We start from the raw sequence: 22,132 nt of genomic DNA, 5'->3' as shown, positions 1-22,132 counted from the left end.
TTCCCCCAAAGTTGTCATTATAACATTCAGTTTACATTGTGAATCCCATCTACAAATTGTGAATGTTGAAAGTATTGTCCAAGATCAATGCTTGCATTTTATTAAAAAAAATTAACCAACGCAAATAAAGAATGCTTACAAATTCTTACTCTAACTAATATTATGAGATTATGCACGTGTGCAATTTCGCACAGCGGGAGTGCTAAGGATGCTATGATTTTCAAATGTATGGCACTTTACAAAATGCAGGCAGATCAGAAAGCCACCCACCAAGAAGTCCTACATATGTGGAGAAGACTCAGGTTGATCCCAAATATGACTGCTCACTTCACAGGTTTCTTGAACATATTATCAATGGAGCTCTACATACAAAGAGTAGCTCCATCAGTATATGCTAATTAAACTCATGCTGCATCTCTGGGACAAGCACCTCACCCATCAATGATCACATTTGCCTGGGGCAGTGCTGCTTCTAACCACCCAACGATGAGCACAGCTTCCTGAGCCAGAGATTTGAAACCAATTTGGGAGTCTTTCAGGAGATCCAATTTCAAAAATCCTGCACAGAAGGTAACAAGCAATTGAGATCCACACAGGTATACAGACACCCAAGATTCTGAAAAGTTTTATTAAGGTACAAAAAGGTGTACTAATACACCTGGTCAAGGATCAAGGTACTAATGAGACAGTTTTTCTGTCATACAGGTTGTGCATGAGAAAGGGCCACATGATCTGTACCAAAACATCAAATTCAAGTATGACTGAAAACACCCATGCGTCAGTCAGAATACTCATGTGTGTGTCTGGAATGGCCTGCAGGCATGCCACAACAGGAACAATGGAACTCACCTACCAAAACAAGCCAGCACCTTTCTCTCAGCTCATCTCAAGATGGAATTCCTTGCTCAAAGTTAAGAGACTTTTCTTCTCTGTCAGCCAAACTTGGATTATCAATGGTCAGGCATACCTTCTTTGCTAAAACAAATGCCACTTCTTTATTGCAGACTGACTGGTAATAAGTTATTCCTGGTTTAACAGCCAAAGAATTAAGAATAAATAATTATAATGTGCGTGCTCAGAAACTGAATGTTGGGCCTGAGACCAGAAAAAAACTGAACCTAGGATAGGTCATCTGATTTTGTGCTTTAATTTATTTATTATTATATACTTGGAAAATTTAGAACACTATTAACAAAGGTGAAAAAAAACCAACCAACTTTAAATAATTTTTCAGCACACATTAGTGAGATAAAGTACTAGATTTCATTCAAAGTGGACTTTCTCCCTGGAAGTCACAAAGTGAGAAACAGACTTAAAGCACTTAACCAATGAACCTATGTGTTTTTAAAACTACTGAATTCTGGGGTTTGTTTTTTACCATCAAGTATATAAACACAAAATACTGGCTATATAAAGAAGGCATACACATGATGCATGTCAGAATTTTAAACAAATTACTCCTAGAAGTGAGCAGTAATGCCTATCTGCAGTAAAACCAAAATTAAAAAAAAAAAAAAAAGAGTTAACTTCTGAAGCACTTCAGGTGGCTGCTTAATCCTCAAATCATCAAACCTCTGGTTATATTGCTGAACGTTTAAAATAAAACAAGGTATACATAGTGAACAGGTGAACACTTAAGAGCTAAAAAACTGAAGGAAATTGAGACCAACTATTTCTATCAATGTTTTACTTTCGTGTCAAACAGACTTCTAATTGTCAGAAATCACAAAAGTATCTCATCTACATCACCAAAACAATTAATCCTGGCTGTGCCCCTTCAAAACCTGCAAATCCACTGAGACTGTCAATAAAACTGGGAATTTTGAGTAGGTTGTTCTGTGTGGTTATGAGTTAATTAGTAAGCTGATAACTACATTACAGATGTATCAGTATTAGCCATGACAGTTAACAACAGTGTTTTAGTCTATGCTTGTATTTCAGGAACTAAACGCATAATCTACTGAATTGCTAAACTACACACTGAATTAAAAAAAATAATTAAAAAATAAACCAATTACAAATGTGAACTGAAAAACTGTACATCGACATATATTCTAAGAAACTGTAATACTAAGTTAGCTCACTAGGAATATACTTAAGATATGGACAACACCAATGAACTTGCAAATACAGACCCATCTTCCAACTCTAGAGAAGTCTGTCATCAGAAATGAAGTCCAAGAGAATTAAGCAGCTAACACAATTTTCCACTCATGAAGCATATACAGAGGAAAACATTCAGCGGACAATAAAATATAAACTAAGGGAAGCACTAAGCAGTTGTAAGTGTAACTCTGATATCAACTTTCAGTGTCACAGAAATTGCTGGAACTGTAAATTCCCTTCAAAACTGAGAACGTTTATTTAACAAGTGTTATCTTGGTGGAGCAAAGTACAATCCCACCGTACAATTAAAAAAGCAGCGTAACCCAGAAAATTTTAGCAGACTGAGTCACTGAAAGCATTCACCAATTTACTCCAATTCCATTTTTGGTAACGGATCAACAATTCCTGGTGCACAAGTGAGAGGACCAAAACCATATTCCCTTAAGTAAATACAATGAAGAGCAGGTCAAATTACAGCCTTAAGGTACAGGCAGAACCCATAAACCCCACTGTGCCAAGATGGCTTGCAAGGCTTCCTTCTCCTCCTGCCCCAGAAATGCGGTGTCCATGGACAGGCACCCCCGTCATATTCCTCACTCTGCAATACCTATGCACACCTCTACTTAGAGGAACTTGCATTTCAGAGCTGAATTCTCGAATTCCAGAAGAGTATCCACCTGTTCAGCTCACAATCCATCTGAGGGGTCCATAAGCTAAGCAGAAACCTTCCTTCAATTTTTTGGAATCTTTTCTGGCAAAACGCACAGGAATAGACTACCCAATTCATGCTCTCTTTACCAGGTGCACCAATTTCCTTGGAGCACAGAAGATATGAAAAAACAATCTGCCCACCTATTAATACAGAAAGAGCAGAAAGCATGCTGTTAAGCTGTAGAAATGTGCAAGAGATGTGACAATACAGGAAAAAAGCCAGTGGCAAGGAAAGGCAAACAAAGGTTGGCTTAGGATGCTATGGTATGCACATACACGTCAGAGGCAGCAGGAGTTACAAAAGACGGCGTGGGAAGCAGAAATCACGGAGATTATCAAAGAAGAGGGTACAAGTCAAAATGCAGGCAGGAAAGACTAATGAAGGAGCTGGACTACAAAAGCACTGAGACAAGTCAGATCTTCCTGGTGAGTATTTTCATTCCGTCCATCGCAATGCCTGAAGCTGGAAGAATTGCCCCGATTATCAGGAGTATGCCGTTTGCTTTGTGTGTGGAAACTCGGCCAAATTCAGCTAAGCCCTACGCTTTGGAAAACAAATCGTTTCACACGTGCCAACTAAGGACTCCTCAGAATTTAGTAACAGTGTTTCTCAAAGACTCCACCTACGTTGAGCATGTTTTAACCCAAAACTCTTAAGGCCAAGACTTAATGCAACAGCAAGGAAAGCTCAAAATCCTGCACTCTAAAGGAATCCCAAGTACACTGTTAAGAGAAGCAACCCAGTCCAAAACTGTTATCTTTTTAACACAATCTACACATTTTATAGAGGCCAATATGTAAGTGGTGCACACACACACAATGTTTTAAGGAATGCCCGAAAAAGATGGTGCCCAAGGAGAGACCATTACCACCACCAAAGTTAAACTGAGGAACCCTCAAGCCTAACCCCTCCGCACACCCCACAGATCTGTGGGCCAGCCGGCAGCCCCCGTGCCGCCAGCACAGCTGTGAGTAGGCACAGAAGCAACAGCCTGCTGCTGCTTAGACCTGTCCGCTGCCCAAACTCCTACCAACTCCCTTCTCCTGGACAGCAAAACACGCGCCAGCAGCAGGCTGCTGAGCTGAAGCAGTACATAATTTGAGATACTCTAGAGACAAAAACAAATTTACAGACTAATTTTGGCACCCGTTACCAGGGACTATTCATCATTTTATTACTGCTGCTCCCATCTCCTCCAAGAAAAGGGACTGCCAGCTCATGACAGAAGTATTTTGATGTTTAAGCATCAAATGCTACACAGGCATGAAGACAGAGCAAAGCCTGCATGACTTTCCAGCTAAGGAAACTTTTACACTTGCTCAAGCATCTGCTTTATTTGAGCCTTTAATGTAAGGCAAAATAACTCTTCCTCAGACAGGATACTAGAAATGAAACATTATTTCGTTACAGTAATGACAGCGGTTTATGTAAATTATGCAATGTGAAATGATTTCTCAAAGCTGTTCAGATGTTTTTTACATCTCATTCAAGCTGCAATTATTACCAAAACAATGACCTACTACTTGACTACATATTCCTGAGTTTCATTTTCTGCAGTGATTCAGATGAATAGCTTCTGACATACATACAGCTTAAAAGCTCACATCTTTAATGCATGAAATACAAAGAAACAAGCCATGAAAATATGGTTATATTATACTGTGCCATTATAAAGCTGTATGGCAATATGCTCACAGACAGAAGCTAAAATACACTATTGCACACACTGCATCCCTGAAAAAGCTACTGGTTAAGGACAAACAAATTTAATTTTTCAGGTACAATCACCTTGAAGCTATGACAAAAATATCTGTTATATAGTCCCCTAAGCTGTAACAGATTTGCAACACCCAAAGCAGAATCCTGAGGAAACAGTATGACAAGGGAAAATGTTTTCTTTGAAAGATTGTGAGGTTGAAGTAGAAACAGGAATAGCATTCCTTAAATGTACTGGTATCGCTCTGCATATAATGTCAAACGTATTTCTTTGACAGTTTGAAATAAACCCTTAAAAGATTTTATACATAACCTGAGCTGCTCAACCATAGGCTTGTTTTAACAGAAACTTTAAGTTGCATGGAAGTCCCATTTTTTTCTTGATGAACGAGCACCGCAAATAAGACCTTAACAGAAAATAAAAGAACTTTGCGTTATTGCAGATTTTTCTAGAGCAGCTTCTCGCTATCCTGTTCTAGACAAGTTCTAGCCAAGAAAAGCTGAAGGAAACGATCAGAGCAGGCTATAAACCACTTAAAATGCCTCTGCAAGGTATGCTGGTGAGCAGAGAGGAGGCGAACGAAACCAGGCGATTCCAGCGGCTGGGGGCGAGGCCCGCACCGGAGCTCAGCACCGCCGGCAGCAGCGGCTCCGCGCCAGGCCGGCGCTCTGCTCCTCCAGCGGCGGGCGCGCCGGGCCCGGCAGCTCTGCGGGCAATTGTTCTAAGGCCGCCCCGCGAGCCCACCCGCCGCCAGGGCTTAAGTCCCACGTTCAAAGGGAAAAGAAGAAAATGCAAAATTGAATCAAGACCCCAGATCCGCGGCGGGGCGGGAGCGGGGCAGGGCGCATGCCAGTGCCCCCTCGCCGCGCCGCCCGCCGCCGGCAGCCCCCGCCCGTGACGCAGCGGCTAACGGGCCCGGGCCCGCGAGGGGGCGGCCAGCGTGGGGGTGGGGGCGGGGGGGAAGCGGCAGAGGCCCCGGGGGCGGCGGGGGCCCGGCCCGGCATGCCGGCGGGCAGGCCCGGCGCGGGGGGAGGGGCCGGGCGGCGCGGAGCGGGCGGCGGCGGAGCCGCGGCTTTATTCGTGTGGGTCGGTGCCGGCGCTGCCCGGCTGCCCCCGCTCGCTGCCCCGCACCGCCTGCCTGCGCGCGGCTGGGCGGGCGAGGCCCGGCGCGGCGGCCCGGCCCGGCCCGGCGGCCCCAGCCGGAGATGGCGGTGGTTAGAATAAGGCACACTGGGTAAAAACACATTTATATACTAACCTCGCCGAGAAATTTTCCAACAATTCCTCCGTCCGACCACCATGCACCAGGACAGGAAACGGCCGCCTCAGCGCCCGCCCGCCTCAGCGCCGCCCCGAGCCGTGCGGGCGGGTCTGGCGCCCAGCGCTAACTCCGCTCCTATTGGGCGCGCCGCGCCGTGCGTCACCGCCTCCGCTCGCCATTGGACGCCTCCAGGCCCCGCGCCAATGCCCATTGGCTAGGCGCCCGCGGCTCCGCCCCGCGGCTTCATGGCGTCTCAGTTATGCTGGGTTCGGGGCCGCTGCCGCCGCCATTTTGTACCGCGGGGAGTGAGGCGTTAGTGCGTCAGCGGGGGAGCGAGAGAGCCGGGCGCCATTTCCTTCCCCGGGGAGGGTGCCTGGCCGCGGGGCGCTCGGGCACGCCACCGGTGCCTTGGTGGGGGCTGCGGGGAGGGAGGAAGTGAGTGTGGGGGACTGGGCGCGACCCGAGGCGCCTACCCGCGGCAGTGCAGCCGGCCCCCTGCGGCGGGGACGGAGCGGCGCGGCCCGGGGGAGGCGGGCGTCTGGAGCTGGGGCGCCGGCGGGCAGGGCCTCCCGGCTCGGCCGCGAGTTGTCCGCAGGCTCCGGCCCCGCCGGCGCGGCCCCCGCGCTTCGGGCTGAGCCCGGACCAGACGGCGCGGAGGCCGCGGAGGGGCTGCCCGCGGCGGGGCGGCCGCCCTGCCCCTCTCCAGCCGCCGGGCGCGGCATCTGCGGCTGCCGTTCCAGCCCAGCTCCTGCGGCTAAGGACTGATCTTAGAGCTGTGCCCGAGAATATTTATCCTTCCGTGAGTTTTAGGTATCGCAACGTGTAGCAGTCCAACACCAGCTCCACAGGCAATTAAAGGCCGTTACAGCTATTTTGGTAGGTGATTTTTAAAGAAACCCCCCCCGTGCTGTTAACATGAGCCATCACCATGACAGGACAACATGCTCAGCTCTGTAGGGCTTACTTGATCTATCTGATCATGGCTGATATAAAAGCATTTAAGATTTTTTAGCTCAAACTCCAGAATAATAGTTCTGCATTCTTGCAGTTGTACAAACAGCCAAAAATTGCGTATTCCCTGAACAGGCCTAATAGTTTCCCTTCCTGTTTTGTAATTGGAAACTTTCACCCAAAATACAAATTCCAGCCATCATTTTGATTTGAAGTGTAGTAACAGTGAAATAGCCAAGATAAACCTGCTTTGCCTTTACCAACCCCTTTACAATAGATTACTTGTTACCCTCTCTGTTGAATCCTACAACTTGGTATTTCCCATTCTGAAGTGCAAAGCAATGACATGCCATTTAAGCTAAGTTAGCTACATGCTGATTACAAAGTAACTTATAATCAGCACCATACCACCAGCCCAACCTTCTCCACGTTCCTGGTTCTGGGCATGTGGAAGGTCCTGCAGAGCACAGGGAAGAGAAGAACTTGGCTCTTGCTTTTATAGTGCACAACAACATTAATAGAGCACCTTGGACACTCCAAGGTTTCCTCAAATTTTGACAAACTGAGGTTAAAATTTGCATAGTGTATTGAAAAGAAATGTGGAAGTGTAGTGAGTGCTCTTCCCAACTACATTTCTTGAAATAAACCAAATGCCCACTTCTGCACACATTTTCAGAACCAGTATTCATCCACTGCTGATCCTTTACCAAAGATATAAACTAGGTAGCCCAAGTCATGGAAGACTGGTAAAGTCTTAAATCACGTAGAAAGTTTGGACCAGCGTTACCTGAACATGGCCACATTTATTAAAATCAAAGCCTACAGGTAAACAATGCTGGGAGTTGAATAAGCACACAGGGAGCATCAGCAGGAGCATGGCTGCCTATGGTAGGAACTGCTTAAGTACAAAGTGCTTACAGTTTCTGAGCAGTATCCCAAGGGAGTTACAGGGGCACAAATGCAGACGCAGGAAATGAAAATGGTTAGTAAGAGATACTACTTACAAGGACTGAAAGGGAACCTGACAGAAACATGGAAACATAAAACATGCTAAGAAGCTTCATGTTTCTATCATCAAGATAACAGGAAAAAAATTTCCTTTAGAAAAAAATCAACCCATAAAACTTAGCAGGTATCAATTACTAGGCACAACTGAAATCATCTGCATGTTTATTGTCAGGTATTCAGTAATTAATCCATTGCAGCCTTCTTGAATCTTGCAGTAATAATTCTAGGCTACAAGAGATTTGAATAGAGCTCTGCTGTACTACACTGACACCTATTAATAATTCTTTTAATGTACCGATTTAGGAAAAAAGGACATTAATTTTATCCAATATGTCAACGCGTTAAAAAATAGTCTATGACATAAGCCTTTTATGTTTTCACGCAGTTAAGAGAACTGTGGTCATGCCTAACATTTGCTGGAAGAAATATTCTAGGGAGGCAAGTACAAACCTTAGAGCTACTACAACAGGACTCCAAAGTACTGTAAGAATACAGCTACATTCAAAACACCACACTGAAATAAGTGAAGATAAGGATTTGCTTTAGATGTTTATTAATCCAAGGAGATCTTCCATAATAGAAAAAACAGAGGCTTTTAAATTTCCCAGCTCTTCCTTTAGAGTTGCATTATCCTTGAAAATGGAACGGATAAGTGCAAGTTCTAGGAGGAAGATCAATTTTAAATTTGACATGAGTGTATCACTGAAATTGATATATTGCATCACAAAATGCACTATCACCACCAACAACAATGCAAAATTGTTTTGCAATTTATATAAATACATTTCTTGGAGCAAAGGAAAGCAAAGTTCTAGATCCATTCTTAAAAAAGATGCTCCTTGCTAACCAGTCTAGCGACACATAAAAGCACCCTTGAAGTAAGACTGTATTCCTCACACCAAGATAAAATTATTCCCTTGACTTGTGACTTGAAAAATATAACTGTTCCAGAAATGACAACAGCACTACAGTGGGTTATTTTCCCCTCTTTTTTCATCTGCTTTGTCTGTAAGAGCCTTCTCACTGCTGCTGTCACATCTTCTGCCATGAGGCAGGAGTGTCTCATCTGTACTAAAAGGTTCTCTTACATTTTTGGGGTATGTATAACAAGATGAGCAGATATCCAACAAGCAGATGTTAAAAAATTATGTCAAACTGGGTATTTTTCAAGGTCAAGGAATGCACAGGAAAAGGCATGCTGTAATTATGTCTGTCACCTTTTTCTATAAAAATAAAACCTTGTCTAGAGATTACTTTGAGGCCGGAGTACACCTGAACGTGCTCATGAATTACACATTTACAAAAAAACCAGTTCTGCTATACGTACTTGGCCAGTCAAAGATTCAAAACTACTACCGTGGTTCTCATACCACTACTATAATGGATACTCTGATTCAAGGCTTAATTTTTTTAGGCTTTTTCACATCAGGCGCAATATCCATCTTTTTAAATCCACAATTTGCTTTTAAAGTATCCCTTTGGTATTTGGCTAGGGCAACATGGCATTACAGTCCTGGCTCAGTCTCTCACATTAGCACTCTGTGTGCAGGGAATTCTTTGCCGAAGGAAGGCAGACCAGAGAGGAGTGACTGGAAAAGCCCATGACACACCTGCCCAGAGAAGCGCTAGCGGTTGTGCAGCAAATGGAAAGCAGAGCATGGTGCTGGTCAGCTCATCAAGGAAACCCCAAACCACCAATTCCTGCTACTCTGCTGATGCAAAAAAACCACACCACACAAACCAATTTTCTGAAGACTGCATTTTGAGTATCATAATATATATATATGTGCATTTCATTTTTACAGATATAAACTCAGTTTATTTTTAACCTGTATTTAAATTTTGGAGGCTTACATTAAATTAAGGTAGGTTGTTTAATATCAATTGTAACAGCAGGTGACATTTTTATATAAAAACAGCCAAAAGAAAAAAAAAAAAAAACCAAAAATACAACAAACCAAACATTTGATTTAAAAGACCTGACACCAATGATCAAGGCAAGATCGAAAACCTATGAATTTTTGCTTTTAGAAAAGAAAAAGGGGGCATTTAAGCCAACCCGTTCACAGCATCTCCCTGCTGGCTTCTTCATACAGTGGTTTTGATAGTGGTCCCAGAGGGAACTGTATTTTGCCTCTCTAGCTAAAATACTAGTTACTATAGCAACTTTGAAGGAAGAAAATTGTGGCTTCAAAAATGAAAGATTGGCAAAACTTCAAATACAGTCTGGATCAGGCAGACAACAGCACACACTAATGCTGGGAGTGCAAAGAGAGGGACAATGAAATGCAGGGTAGTGCACCTGCACTACCACGTGCTGGAAAGATTATTTTGCAAAATTAGGTGTGGGAAACTATTCATACATCATAGCCCAGATTAGCCAAATCAAACTGTGTTTTTAACAGATTGCATATATATAGATGTTTCATCCACACACTTCAGTTGACTCAAGAGCAGAACTTCACACCTTATTTACCTGCTTCAGGTAACTTATTCCTCAGTTTTTACAGTACACATTTGTATCCAAATTTTACCTTGTACAGTGAGATCTTTAAGAAAAACAAAGGACACAGAGGGTGTTGCTATTTTTTTTTTTAGCAGCAATGAAATATCACTAACCCCTTTTTACATAACCGAATTCAAGTCACAACCAGAGGTGACTGCACCACAAAGTCACCAGGTACAAAACTGCTAGTTCATTTTAAATTAATAACTCGAAATTATTTTCCCCAATACATCCCTTATTTTTTATTTTTTATAAACAGCAAACATTTTGCTATTTTTGTACATAGGCTAGCAGGCTTGTTTCAATATGAAAGTGCTAATTCATTTACAGATTTATCAGTTATGTAGTGCTACATTAAGTGTCCAATATTCTACATATGAACAATCTTGATATATGGAAATGATGAAGATTAAGTAAGGCTATCTGATTACCTTATCTTATTTACATTAAAAGAATAGACACCCAATAGGAAGGGAGAAAAGGGAAATAAATTGGGCAAATACTCATACCGCCACAGGTGTAAAAATTAAGTCTGCCTTCTAGCTTGTACTGTAAATGAGACATTTTAAATAGTCCTGCAGCCCATGCCTATTTTTTTTTCCTCAGAAAAAGAAAAGCTGTGTTCATGACATCTCCTCTTGATTTCCGATTTCCAAAGTGTGTCATTTGAAGCTTTAAATTCAGATTCTTCCTATCTTCAAAAAAACCTCTGGTTTGCTTTCCAGTATTAGGTTGCATGATCAGGTCCCACTTCTGGGGCTTTTGTCCAATCTATTTATCAATTAGTTTAGAGTGAGTTGTAGATAACATGAACCAGTTCTGGAACCACTATTGGGAGGAACACAAGCTCTTCACTACAATCACACAGTAGCAGGAAAAGTGATAATTCAATTCATTCCTGGGGCAGGGCCTCCAAAATTAAATGAAGTTGGCACAACTGGAGCATTGAATTTGTATCCTCCATGCTTTTCAATCATTTTGGATTCTAAAACAAAACAAAAAAACAGAAGGAAGATATTTTAGTGTGTGTGTAGGGGGGAAGACAGATTAAGATCGTGACTGACCATTCTGAGTCTTTCAGAGATGCAGGTTTAACCTGGGGTTACCCAACAAAGTAATCAGCACCCACAAAGTGGAAATGTGCCAGGCCCCAAACAACAGACAGATTGGTTATTTATTTATTTTAATCTCTCAATATTGTTACAGCTATGCTTAAGTGAATTTATATTTTAAAAAGCCCACACTCTAGCTTTTGGACTCAAGTATGTAATTTTTGTATTTCAGAAACAGGACCTGAATGAATGCTGGACTTCTGAACTTGCTAACAGGCACCTAATTCTTTCCGATTAACACTAACGGACTTTTCAGTCAAATCAGTAACAGAACACATGTACAAAAAAGCAGTACAGAGATACCAGCTGAATCACACAAGCATTTCCTCACCCATACGCAAGCAGGTAATTGGGAGTTTAGGTTACTAGACCAAATAACATAACTCTAAGAGAAAACTACTAAGTTTATCATTTTTCATTTTCAACTATACCTCAAGTAAGATCTTTAGGCATCTGAGGTCCACATACCCATCCCTGTAACTTACAGTGATACTTAAGCTATTTGGTTTTACTAGCTGCATAGCCCATCCTTCAAAGAGTACTGTAAGACTGCTTTTTACAAGCTCTAATATATGAAAACTGAAAATTAGGTTGGTAATTTAGGTTGTACCTTTACTACAATCTAGATAATGCAGAAAAAGGTTTGTATTATTCCCAGGTCAAGACAACAATGCTTACTGAAGTCTTACTTCTGGTCTAAGAGCTTTCTTCTACCTCGAAATAGCTACAGTCTCTCTTTCTGGGAACACAGGACAGCTCATTATCTAGAGGATCTGCATTTTGTCTCTGTTTCTTTGGAAAGAGGCCAGGAAAATGTTGCCATAGCTGATGGAGAACAGGGGGAGAACGTGACCTGGGGAGCATCCGTTTGTTCCTTCCCAGCTCCGCAGCACACAGAAGACATTATCTCTTAGCTTATGGAAATTCTTCTTAGCTACATTAATGAAATAATTACATTCCAAACCCTTCTAACAGGACATCTCCATGCTTGCTAGGTAGCCTAAACAGAGTATCAGTATGCTGGGACAGCACACGTTAATTTCCTAAGCATCTAGTTGCTGAAGTTAGACTTCGTAATTTGAACCTAGCTTGCTCTATGAATAAGCAGCTAAAAAAACCAACAAAAAAACCCAACCACCAAACCCCTTCTTTTTCATAAAATGCACGCATATATAATCTCATCACTATGACATGTAGTGCTTGACAGGGGTCACAGTGAAACTCTATTTTATACCCATTATAAGTGGATCATTCTGGACACTTACAAGATTTGTGAGGTAATTTAGGCTGTTTTCTGACATAAAACTACTTACAAAACATACATCTTACTACCAATCTTTCTACTTAAAGATTTCTGAACTTCTGTTTTGAAACATTTTGTAGTAATTGCTCAGTAAGATGCAGGATATGAGACTGGACTGATCACTCAACCATCAGCCTTGACTTTAGCAAGTGACATATATTGACTTACTCTCAAACACCTGCGAAAACTTGCACAACGAAAGAAAAACTGAGGAACTGCCCACTTCCTATATTTTTAAATCTGTATTAAAGAATAACAATCTGAAATATTTAATAGGCTTAATGATGTAGCTTTACAGATGGATACTACTTCCATAACTGGCATTCCCCCACCCACAAAATCATGGTCCATCCCAGGTGGACTAAGTCATATCAGGAAATAATTTATCAGCCACTTCATGTGTATGTCACTGTACCTAGAGTCCATCCACCTTCAGGTTATCAATTACATTGTTTTCAAATCCAAACAATTATGACAAATATTCTTTTATTTACTTGGCCACTTAAGACATTTCTATCATTCCTTACACCTGCAGTATGTCATACAATTTGTGCATTGAGGCTTTGTGACCTGACAATCTCAAGAGCTTTCAAACACCTCTGGAATGCAGAACAACCCTGCTTTGATGAAGACATTATCAGGCTTGAATTGTACGCATTTCCTGTATTATGCTTCTAGAGTCTATAAACAGCATTCAAACAGCAAAAGAAGCAATTAATGGTATAAAGGGGGGAAAATACCATGTGCTGCCCGCCTCTGATCTGCCAGAGTTGCTATGTCCTGCAATTGTTTTCTTTGTTCTTCACTAAGACCCTGTGTCAAAGCTTGGTACCATACAGGGTTACGATTCTGAATTGCTGCGAAAGAAAACATAAGCAAAAAAGCATTTTTTAAAACATGCTGTAACTCAAAGCTTACTAACTGCCATTTTAATCCAAATAATATTCTGCTAGGGTTACATAATTCAAGATGTTTAGAAACACTAAGACAAGGTCTGACCTCTTCCCTCCCACCATAAATTCATTCAGGTTTCCCCCCCTGCTCTGAAAGTTTAACGATGTTTCCCCTTCCCAAAGCAAGAACTTGTTTGAAGCACATATTGGAAGGCTCGTTCAGAAGCTTTCAAAAGGTTCTAACTGACAACAGTATACGCTAAAAATTAAGTTATATTTTAACTTGCTGGCCAGAAAAGGAAATAGTTACTTACTCTGAAAAATTGTTTTAAATATCTGATATTCATCAATAGGGTTGTCTTCATCATCAATAATTGTGGAATAGCCTTCTAAAGCAGTCTCTTCAGCATCATCTTCTTCCCAGTCTTCATCATCTCCATCTTCACCTGCCTGTTTTGCTAGAATTTCTAGATATTCTTGACCATCTTCATCAATGTCATCTTCATCACTCCCCAATTCCTCTGAGTTAAATATCATACACAAAAAAAGTTTCAAGAATATGAAGAACAACTCTTTAGGAAGATGGCTAATTATGAAAAACAGGCATTGGAACTGGTAACAGGACAATGCAGAGTGCAAAGGGGGAAGCTCATTCAACTCCTGTCCTAGTGTCATGGCTCCCCCCCCAAGACACTCTTCCCTCACTTAGGCCAACTGTGTTAAGTAGGAAAGGAAAATTTCATTGTCATAAAAATGTGTATAGAAAAACGTATTTACAGATAGTTTGGAACAGCACTTGATAAAACTTTAAGCAAAGCAATATTCACGCTCTAAAGAAAGTTTAAAATAATTTGATGAAAGCATTTTTAAAGGTACATTCAAAAGGGCTGTTGAAAAGAATGCTTGATAAATAGAAAATGTAACAGTACAAATAATGTACCATGACAACGGTCTGGAGAGTCCAGAATTCAACAGCAGTGATCAAAGAGTACCCGCGTTTTAAGCAGATAGATGAAAGCCAAAAGGTATTGCGTGTGGAAAACTGTTCCAAACAATCACTCAGCAAAGACACCAGGCTGATAACAGGAAGACAGAAAGAGGGATCAAGAACTCAAAGCTTAAGCAGAGTATAGGCAAGGTGGAAGAAAGAAGTATGGGGAAGTTGCAGGTAATACTGAACTTCATATAAAAAGACGGCAAAAGATGTGACAGTTTGTGAAATAACTGTATGAAGAAGAAAGTCGATAAAGGCTGATGAAGTTGAGACTATCTTGGTTTAGGGTGCCGGGGGCAGGGGGAGGAATCACAAGAACCTTAATCTTCAATACACAGCTAAACAGCAGCAGCTCATGTGACTGTTCGTAATGTGTAGTCCAAACTGTACGACGGATTAGAAGGATTCCTGGGAACTCCTTCTACTGACTCTTACCATCACTCAAATGGGAAACATGCCCCAGTAACAATTCCTTTCAGCAATGACAGCATCCTCACACAAAAGCTAGCTTGATGTAACTTTGCAGCAACTCAGCCTAGGAAGTTAGTTTTTTTAAGAGGGACTGGAAAGTAAGCCAGATATACTTGAAAGTCATTAAGAGACGTCCAGTGTTCTACTGCAGCTTTTGATTTTTGGAATTAGGGAACTCTGAGGAATTCCACAAAGGAACTCTGCATCTCCATCAGAAAAAATGAGAACTACAAAGCAACAGCGGTGTTTCAGTTTTCGTACCTGTTTCCTCATCTTCTTCAGCTTCGTCATCATCATCGCTGTCATTTTCATGCTCTGCATGACAGGCATATGCTCTTTTCAATCCATTAAATAAAAGGATAAAAGCTGGCAGGATCTGGCCAGCAACTTGATTTAAAACCTGTGGTATTTGCTCCAGATCAATAAGAGCACACAAGCCAAGCACACACATCTTTCTGTCATGAAGTCTACAAAACAAAAGAGCACAAAAGTTGCAAGTTTTGTTACGATTCACAACCAGGTAATATAGAGGTGTATTACAGAGCAAAATCTTCACAAGTAGAAATGCTTACCCCAAGAAACAGTCCACATCATTAAGCCACTGTGTTATGAAGTGATTAGTGACAGGCTCCACATTATTGGGAAAACGAAGATTTTCCAATGTATTTAATAGTAAATGAGGATTGTAATACAAAGCAGCTATGGCAACCTGGAGGCACATTGTTCGCAGTTCACTGGTTTTCACTTCTCTGGTCAATCTTTCTAATGCAGCTTCCACAAATAAGGGTATGCACTGAAGAGCAAGAACAGTTGCAAATTTAGTGGTCAAAAATAATTTTTTGTTCTCTATATCACACTGAAGTTGAGAAAGAGCATAAAATCAGTCTGGCATATAAATACAGGTGGCATAAAACGGGAATAGTTTTTAATTGCTAGCAGAAGTCATATACAAAGATGAAATAAAAAAGTGAAAAATTCAATCTGCTCTGAGCACATGGATTTTGTGACATCATGCACTGTAGATTGTGTAGATGCACTATAGAACATCCTGGTTCTATAATCTTGTGTTTAAAAAGAATGAAAAAATAGAGAAAATGTGTACACTATGGAGTCCAGAAAAATCAACTTAGTCATTTTTTTGATATCCAAAACAAAATTGAGAGATATGACTAACATTCCAAGAAAACAGCTATTCAAAGAAGTAGTCTCTTTAGAGATGCCACACTGGAAAAAAATTGTTATAAAAGATTTTCTTTCACATAAATTAAAGTTTCCAGGGACCATATCCACAAGTATTTAAAAGCATGCAAAAAATGTTTAAATAGCTATTAGGAAGTGCTTGTCATGTACACAGCAGAAGCACGCAGAATAATCTCCCAAATTCCAACTAACCAAGTCCCTGGTTCCTCTACGACATTAACTGGGATTCTAGGAACTGCATTTTTATTCTTATTTATTTCAAGGCTCTTAACTTGACAGATTGAATAATTTTAATGAATATCCACTAGAATTACTTAGAATATAATTAATCTATTTTTTAAAATCAATATGCTCCTAAACCAGTCCTCTTGAAGATTCAAGAAAACACTTGAGTTGTGCAGAGTCCTAAACTCTGGAGACAAAGTGTGCGGTATCTCTGCAGTGCTGTCAACTGAGCAACACTGAAGTACAAGACAGGATGATTAGTCACGCTACACAAACTTCTCAGAATGGGACTCACATTAACACATAATCTGTATTGGAGAATAAAATCTTTTAAAAACTAATTACTAGTTATAGCAACCAAAGTTATTACCAACCTGATCAATGCCACGCCCTTTACACTGAAGAATTATTACTTCTAACAGCTTTGCTGCATGACATTCTGCATCTTCTCCAGCAACTCCTGTGAGGACCTGAAAAATAACAATTACTGTTGATGATATCCCTTCAAGAAGTATTTTTTATATAGTGGCTTTGCTTTGAAAAGCTGATCTAAGTCTACCCACCCTGATGCAATGCTAGAATAAACTTCCATCAGTGAAGCAGCCAAATCGATAGCAGTGCCTCAGTGTCATGACTAGAGACTGAAACATTGCTGCATGCGGGTGAAACTAATTTACATGTACAAATACTCAATAACTTCATGGGCGCAGAGCTTATAACAGTAATGGTATTAGCATCACCTGCCATTTTGCAAATGTTTACTTCAATACACAAAACAATTTTCTTATGCATTCGTGCACTGAATTTTGTAAAAAATGGTATTTACAAATTTGGGATATCCAGTGGGAGACCACACAATACCTAAAATTTCTGTGTTAAAGATTCACTGTGCTCAGCTAATAAAACACTAATCACTAAGATGTTATAACAGACTAATTTCCTTTTTTATATAAATAAAACATTCAAGTATTTACAATCAGCCAATCAGCCCAGGTTTCAAATAAAGGCTGGCAAGAATTATTCACTTTAATATTTAAACATCTTCAAAGGAATTACTCGGGAAATACCAAGGGCTGGGTATCTAACAGTTCACCATTGTTCTTATGTAGAGACAACACATGATATCCCCACAGATGACGACTAGAGATTATAAAATATTAACACCATCATAAAGAAGCATTCATTTCCTCACATCAGGCTAACATTTTGGAAAGCTTTGTATTCTACATATTGATTGGATTATGAAAGCCCAGTTGGCAGCTACCTATAACACACAGGAGCTGAGAAGCTAAGTTAAATCCAGAAACACTGCCCAAAAGAGACTGGAACAAGTCAGAATGACTGCATTCTGCTCCCAGCTTTCATCACTGACTTGGGATGAACTTGGGAAAATAACTTCCTATTCCTATCCTTCTACTTTCCTCCCTCACTTGTTTTAGCCAATAGATTTAAGACCTTTAGTATAATATCTATTAGTATGTGGTACCCTAGCCATAGTGAGGCTACACATCTCAGATAAAAGAAACCATCTACCTTTTGCAACACGTGTATGTTTTGCATGCCCATATACACGAAACCCTGTGTTGTTTAATCTGCTTTTATTGTGCATCATTTATTCTTCCCTTTCAGCAAAAGCATGTATCCGAAATGTGGTGCAATCTCTTTAAATTTCTCTGCAACAACTTGCAGAGAATCACAGAGGATGTTAAAGCATAATGCTTTAAGAGCAGACATCAAAATTCTTCAGTTTCACAGTCTGATGTGGAAGAGTACCCAGTTTAGCTGTATTACTTGAGAGATCACAGGTTTTCTTTATCACAAAGGAATCTACTTACCTTCTTGCACATACTGTAGATCATTTCAAGATATTTGGTGTCTGACAGAAGTGTATCTGTATCAACAGTAACATAATTATGCAAGAGAGGCATCATGTCTGCATTAAAAGAAGAATGATCAGTTAGATATTGTTTGCATGTTTTATTAGACGAGCTGTTAAAATCAGGTTGACATCTACGTATTAAAAGTTAATTACAGTTCTTGCTTAATGTTTGCCAAGATAAGTGCATATCTACTCATAGATGCTTTAGCCAAACAGGTCTGGTTGCAGCAACAGCAGAATAAAATACTTCAAGCCTAAGCTCACTTCGGTGCTCTCCTAACATTTCAATCAAGATGCAATTCACTGTATGGTGGAAATCACATATATGAAACCATTTGGCTTTCTGATTTATTTGTATTACTTACCGGTAAAATAATCAAAGCCATCCTGCTGAAAGACTTCAAAAACAAGAGGAAGAAGCTGCCACATTTGCGCAGAAACTTGCTGACAGGTCAGACTATGAGCCAAGGAAAAGATCTCCTCGTAGAACTCTAAAACCAAGATAACCTAGGTAAATTTAATGCCAATCCCATACACCTAAAAAATAAACCAACAAAACCACAGATACCTAATACATGCTGCTGCAGAACTGTTCCAATCACTTGCAAACAGATCCCTTCCAGCTGCTGGGTAATCTGAAAGAAAATTTGTTACTATTTTCAATACTTTGGAGTTGAAACACGTTTTAAAATAAAATTACTCAAAGCAGTTTCTAGTTATACAATATAGTCTTCTAAAAACAATTCCAAATTTCTCATGTTCTAGCGCACTAAATGCAGAAGGAGCCGCACTCTTAGTTAAGGTTTTGTAAGATAACTTCTAATACAAGGTGGTTTGGGAATATTCTTTGACTATTGCAGAATCTCATCATACAGTTTCCTTTAAAAAGAAAAGCCTGACAGTAACCCTACGCAACAGTTCAGTCCTATTAAAACATATTAAGTAAATGTATATATCAAAAGGGTAAGCAACAGAAGTTGCAGGAAATATCTGCTGTTCCAGAAAAGTGAATTAAAAAAAAAAAACCAAAAAAACCACAACCAAAACACAACACACACACAAAACCAAACAAGTATCAAACCACCTCCCAAACCTAGCTTGGGATATTCATAAAGTATGTGGACAGTTTAAATACTGGTCTACAGATTCAGACACTCTTCCCAATTAGTATTTATTAAGTTCATGGAACAGCTAACAAAACAGGCATTAACCTATTTAGGGCACTCACCTTGCATATGGACAAGTAAGGGTTGGGTTTCTGGTCTTAGCTATGCAGACCAAGATTTGAGACTAGCCAGCTAAATAATTTAACTCTTGCAATACTGGTCATCCTGCGTGAGATGTCTCTAAATATAAACATTTACTGATCAACGTTTTAGAGTTGAGTACCTCAAGACGAGCATATTGGTACACAAACTTTTCACTTAGATAGTAAGAATTTGCTGACAAAAATAAGCACAGGAAAAGCTTGCTGAGCAGCTTTAGCAACAAGTAAATGAACCAAACTGGTCCTTGGTTTATTGCATGGCAGCACTGGATTCCACCCTTGGGCATTCAAAATTTGTATTATGCTGCTTCCATAGTAAAGTCTTCAGAGCCCTGAGAGTCCAAATTATTACTGAACTGTCTAATCACTAAAAACCTATCATGTATTTATCAAAAACCAGTAACTGAATAAGTCAAGAAAGATTTTAATCAGCAACAGCATCTTTTGAACAAGCTGTACTCTGGACAGAAGTTAGTCCATTCAGTACAACAAAACTAAATAGCATAAGTTTCCATCACATTGGAGAATTCTACGGTGCCGATTAGGCAGGTAAAAACCCCCCTCGTTCAGCACAGCCACAAGAGCTGTGTTTACAGATATTGATTCTGTTGCAGAGAACAAACCAATTCAGCCAGAGTTGACGTTCACAGCTAATTAAAGTTTTACCTATTTTCTTTGAAGGGCACACCTCATCAAATCAGATGGGTTTTTCCAGCTGAGCCGACAGTTCCATCTGTGAGAGACAAGCTGCTTCCACCTATCTGAACAGGAACCTGGATTCTTGTGGCTTTTATGCTCTATTACTACATGCTGTGTTAGAAATGTGAGCCACTCTGCTACAACTTGTTTGTGTTCACTATTTTCTGGTTTAAGACATTTTTGGCTGAAAGGACAGTTTTTCAGATAACAGCGTCACAAACACTGGAACTACCAAAGACTTTCAGCGCCTTAGACAATACATATCAGCTTTAAAGTAATTTTTACTTACTTCCTTGTGATCTTCAACTACACTAAGAAGCGTATCAATAGTATTCAAGATCCCCATTGCTGTCACTGCTTTGTCATCACTGCCTTCCTCATCTGGTCCAGTCTGGATCACCTGGTTGAATGTCATTGCCTGCATGTAACAGCAAAACCACCCATAAATACGTCAGTTAATGAGGATGTGCTTGGAGATGAAGATAATAGTGCAAGTCTGGTTTTCTACACAATTTAAGGAGGACTTCTGCTAAGAAAACATGCATGAATCTTAGGAGGAGACTGCTCCATTCCAGGGTCTGTATTGAGGATTTATAAAATTTGAGCGTTAAGCCATTTGAGCTGTCATCCTTTACCCATTCATGAATAAAAAGGTACAAATGACAATACTTTCTATGTAAAAGAACACATTTTCTACAAGTTTTTCTGACACTGGGTTGAACTGGTAGCTGAACTAGACTGACCACTTTGCAGGCATTCCAGAGAGGACATGCAAACAATTTTGTTTTAACTCTGAGGCAAGGGCCTTTAACAGGGAAGCACTGAGCTGACCTCTGCTTTTGAAACCGTTAGTACAGTTGCTAGATATGGTCATTCAAGCTCGGAATTTCTCCTGGAGATTCAATTTAACTTTCACATTACATACAACGTAACGTTACTTTCACGCTAATTTTCTTAATTACAAGCCTGCTCTTTTCTTTCCCATTTCAAAACAGAAAACCTATGTCACATTGTAGAGGCTACCTAAAATGTGCTACCAAAATTCATTATTACACCATCAGGAGAAAATACATACAAAGGTTTCTCAAACATTTCTAAAACTGTTTAGAAATTTCCATTTAAAGTTGTTAAACCACTTCTGAGAAAAAAGTCTAAATGTAGAAAAAAAATTCCTTATACCATTCCACTTAAGCAGTCTAGTGTAACACCACCTATTGATCAATGGATACCTATCTTAATTTTAAATACCAATCCTTCACATATTAAACACCTTCCTCAGTCACCAGAAAGTCTTACCAAATGCTGCGTCATTTCTACTGCAATTGGGGTAACTTCTTCACTATATTCACAGATCATCTTCTGAATCACATTAGTAAGATCATCGTTTTCAGTCTCTCTTATAATATGAAGTAAAGCTTGCATTACAGGTCTAATGAATGGAGTAATATATTCTTTCGCTGTAAAGCAAGTGGAAATATTTGAATTGCCATTCTTACAGAACTACAGCATCATGATAAGAAAGCCAATATGTAATTAATTAATATTTACTGTTTGAAAATTAATCTGCCAAAACCATGGGTAGTATAAATCATTATAGCAATACTAACTTTCTGAGCATATTTTAATTAAAATATATACCAGAAGGATGACAACTTAAGTATGATAACCAGAGTTCTACAGTCTTTATTGAATGCAAGATTACTTATCAACACAAATTTTAATTGCACATGAATGAGTACATGTGCGTTAGCCAAGGTATTTAATTTGAAATTTATGTTCATTTTGGGGATTTTATACCAGCTTCAAGAATACTAAGCAATGTAGAGCC

The 22,132-nt window shown here is 40.1% G+C and overlaps 2 protein-coding genes across 9 annotated transcripts in view; both read right to left on the bottom strand.

Moving 5' to 3' along the window:
• ZNF143 (zinc finger protein 143) overlaps positions 1 to 5,904 on the bottom strand; it is a 41,906-nt gene extending 36,002 nt beyond the window's left edge. For 5 of the 7 annotated variants that reach the window (XM_040607856.1, XM_040607855.1, XM_040607849.1 and 2 more), the window contains exon 1: positions 5,794 to 5,904. The gene's annotated coding sequence lies outside the window, so the exon portion shown is untranslated. The other 2 variants (XM_040607853.1, XM_040607854.1) reach the window with 2 other exon arrangements.
• A 2,387-nt stretch (positions 5,905 to 8,291) lies between these two features.
• The window catches only part of IPO7 (importin 7), a 37,991-nt gene continuing 24,150 nt past the window's right edge, over positions 8,292 to 22,132 (bottom strand). For both annotated transcript variants that reach the window (XM_040607862.1, XM_040607861.1), the window contains 11 exons: positions 21,601 to 21,761; positions 20,594 to 20,722; positions 18,907 to 18,973; positions 18,704 to 18,829; positions 18,295 to 18,392; positions 16,834 to 16,929; positions 15,607 to 15,827; positions 15,296 to 15,501; positions 13,884 to 14,090; positions 13,417 to 13,533; positions 8,292 to 11,246 (listed from right to left, as the gene is read on the bottom strand). In XM_040607862.1, coding sequence (XP_040463796.1) covers positions 11,149 to 11,246; positions 13,417 to 13,533; positions 13,884 to 14,090; positions 15,296 to 15,501; positions 15,607 to 15,827; positions 16,834 to 16,929; positions 18,295 to 18,392; positions 18,704 to 18,829; positions 18,907 to 18,973; positions 20,594 to 20,722; positions 21,601 to 21,761 — 1,526 coding nt within the window. In that variant the 3' untranslated portion in view covers positions 8,292 to 11,148. The remainder of the gene's footprint in view (positions 11,247 to 13,416; positions 13,534 to 13,883; positions 14,091 to 15,295; positions 15,502 to 15,606; positions 15,828 to 16,833; positions 16,930 to 18,294; positions 18,393 to 18,703; positions 18,830 to 18,906; positions 18,974 to 20,593; positions 20,723 to 21,600; positions 21,762 to 22,132) is intronic.

Source organism: Falco naumanni, chromosome 10 (genome assembly GCF_017639655.2).
Source record: "Falco naumanni isolate bFalNau1 chromosome 10, bFalNau1.pat, whole genome shotgun sequence".
In the NCBI taxonomy this organism is placed as follows: Eukaryota; Metazoa; Chordata; class Aves; order Falconiformes; family Falconidae; genus Falco; species Falco naumanni.
Note: the sequence above shows the minus strand (reverse complement) of the source record. Positions and strands in the feature narration are given on the sequence as shown.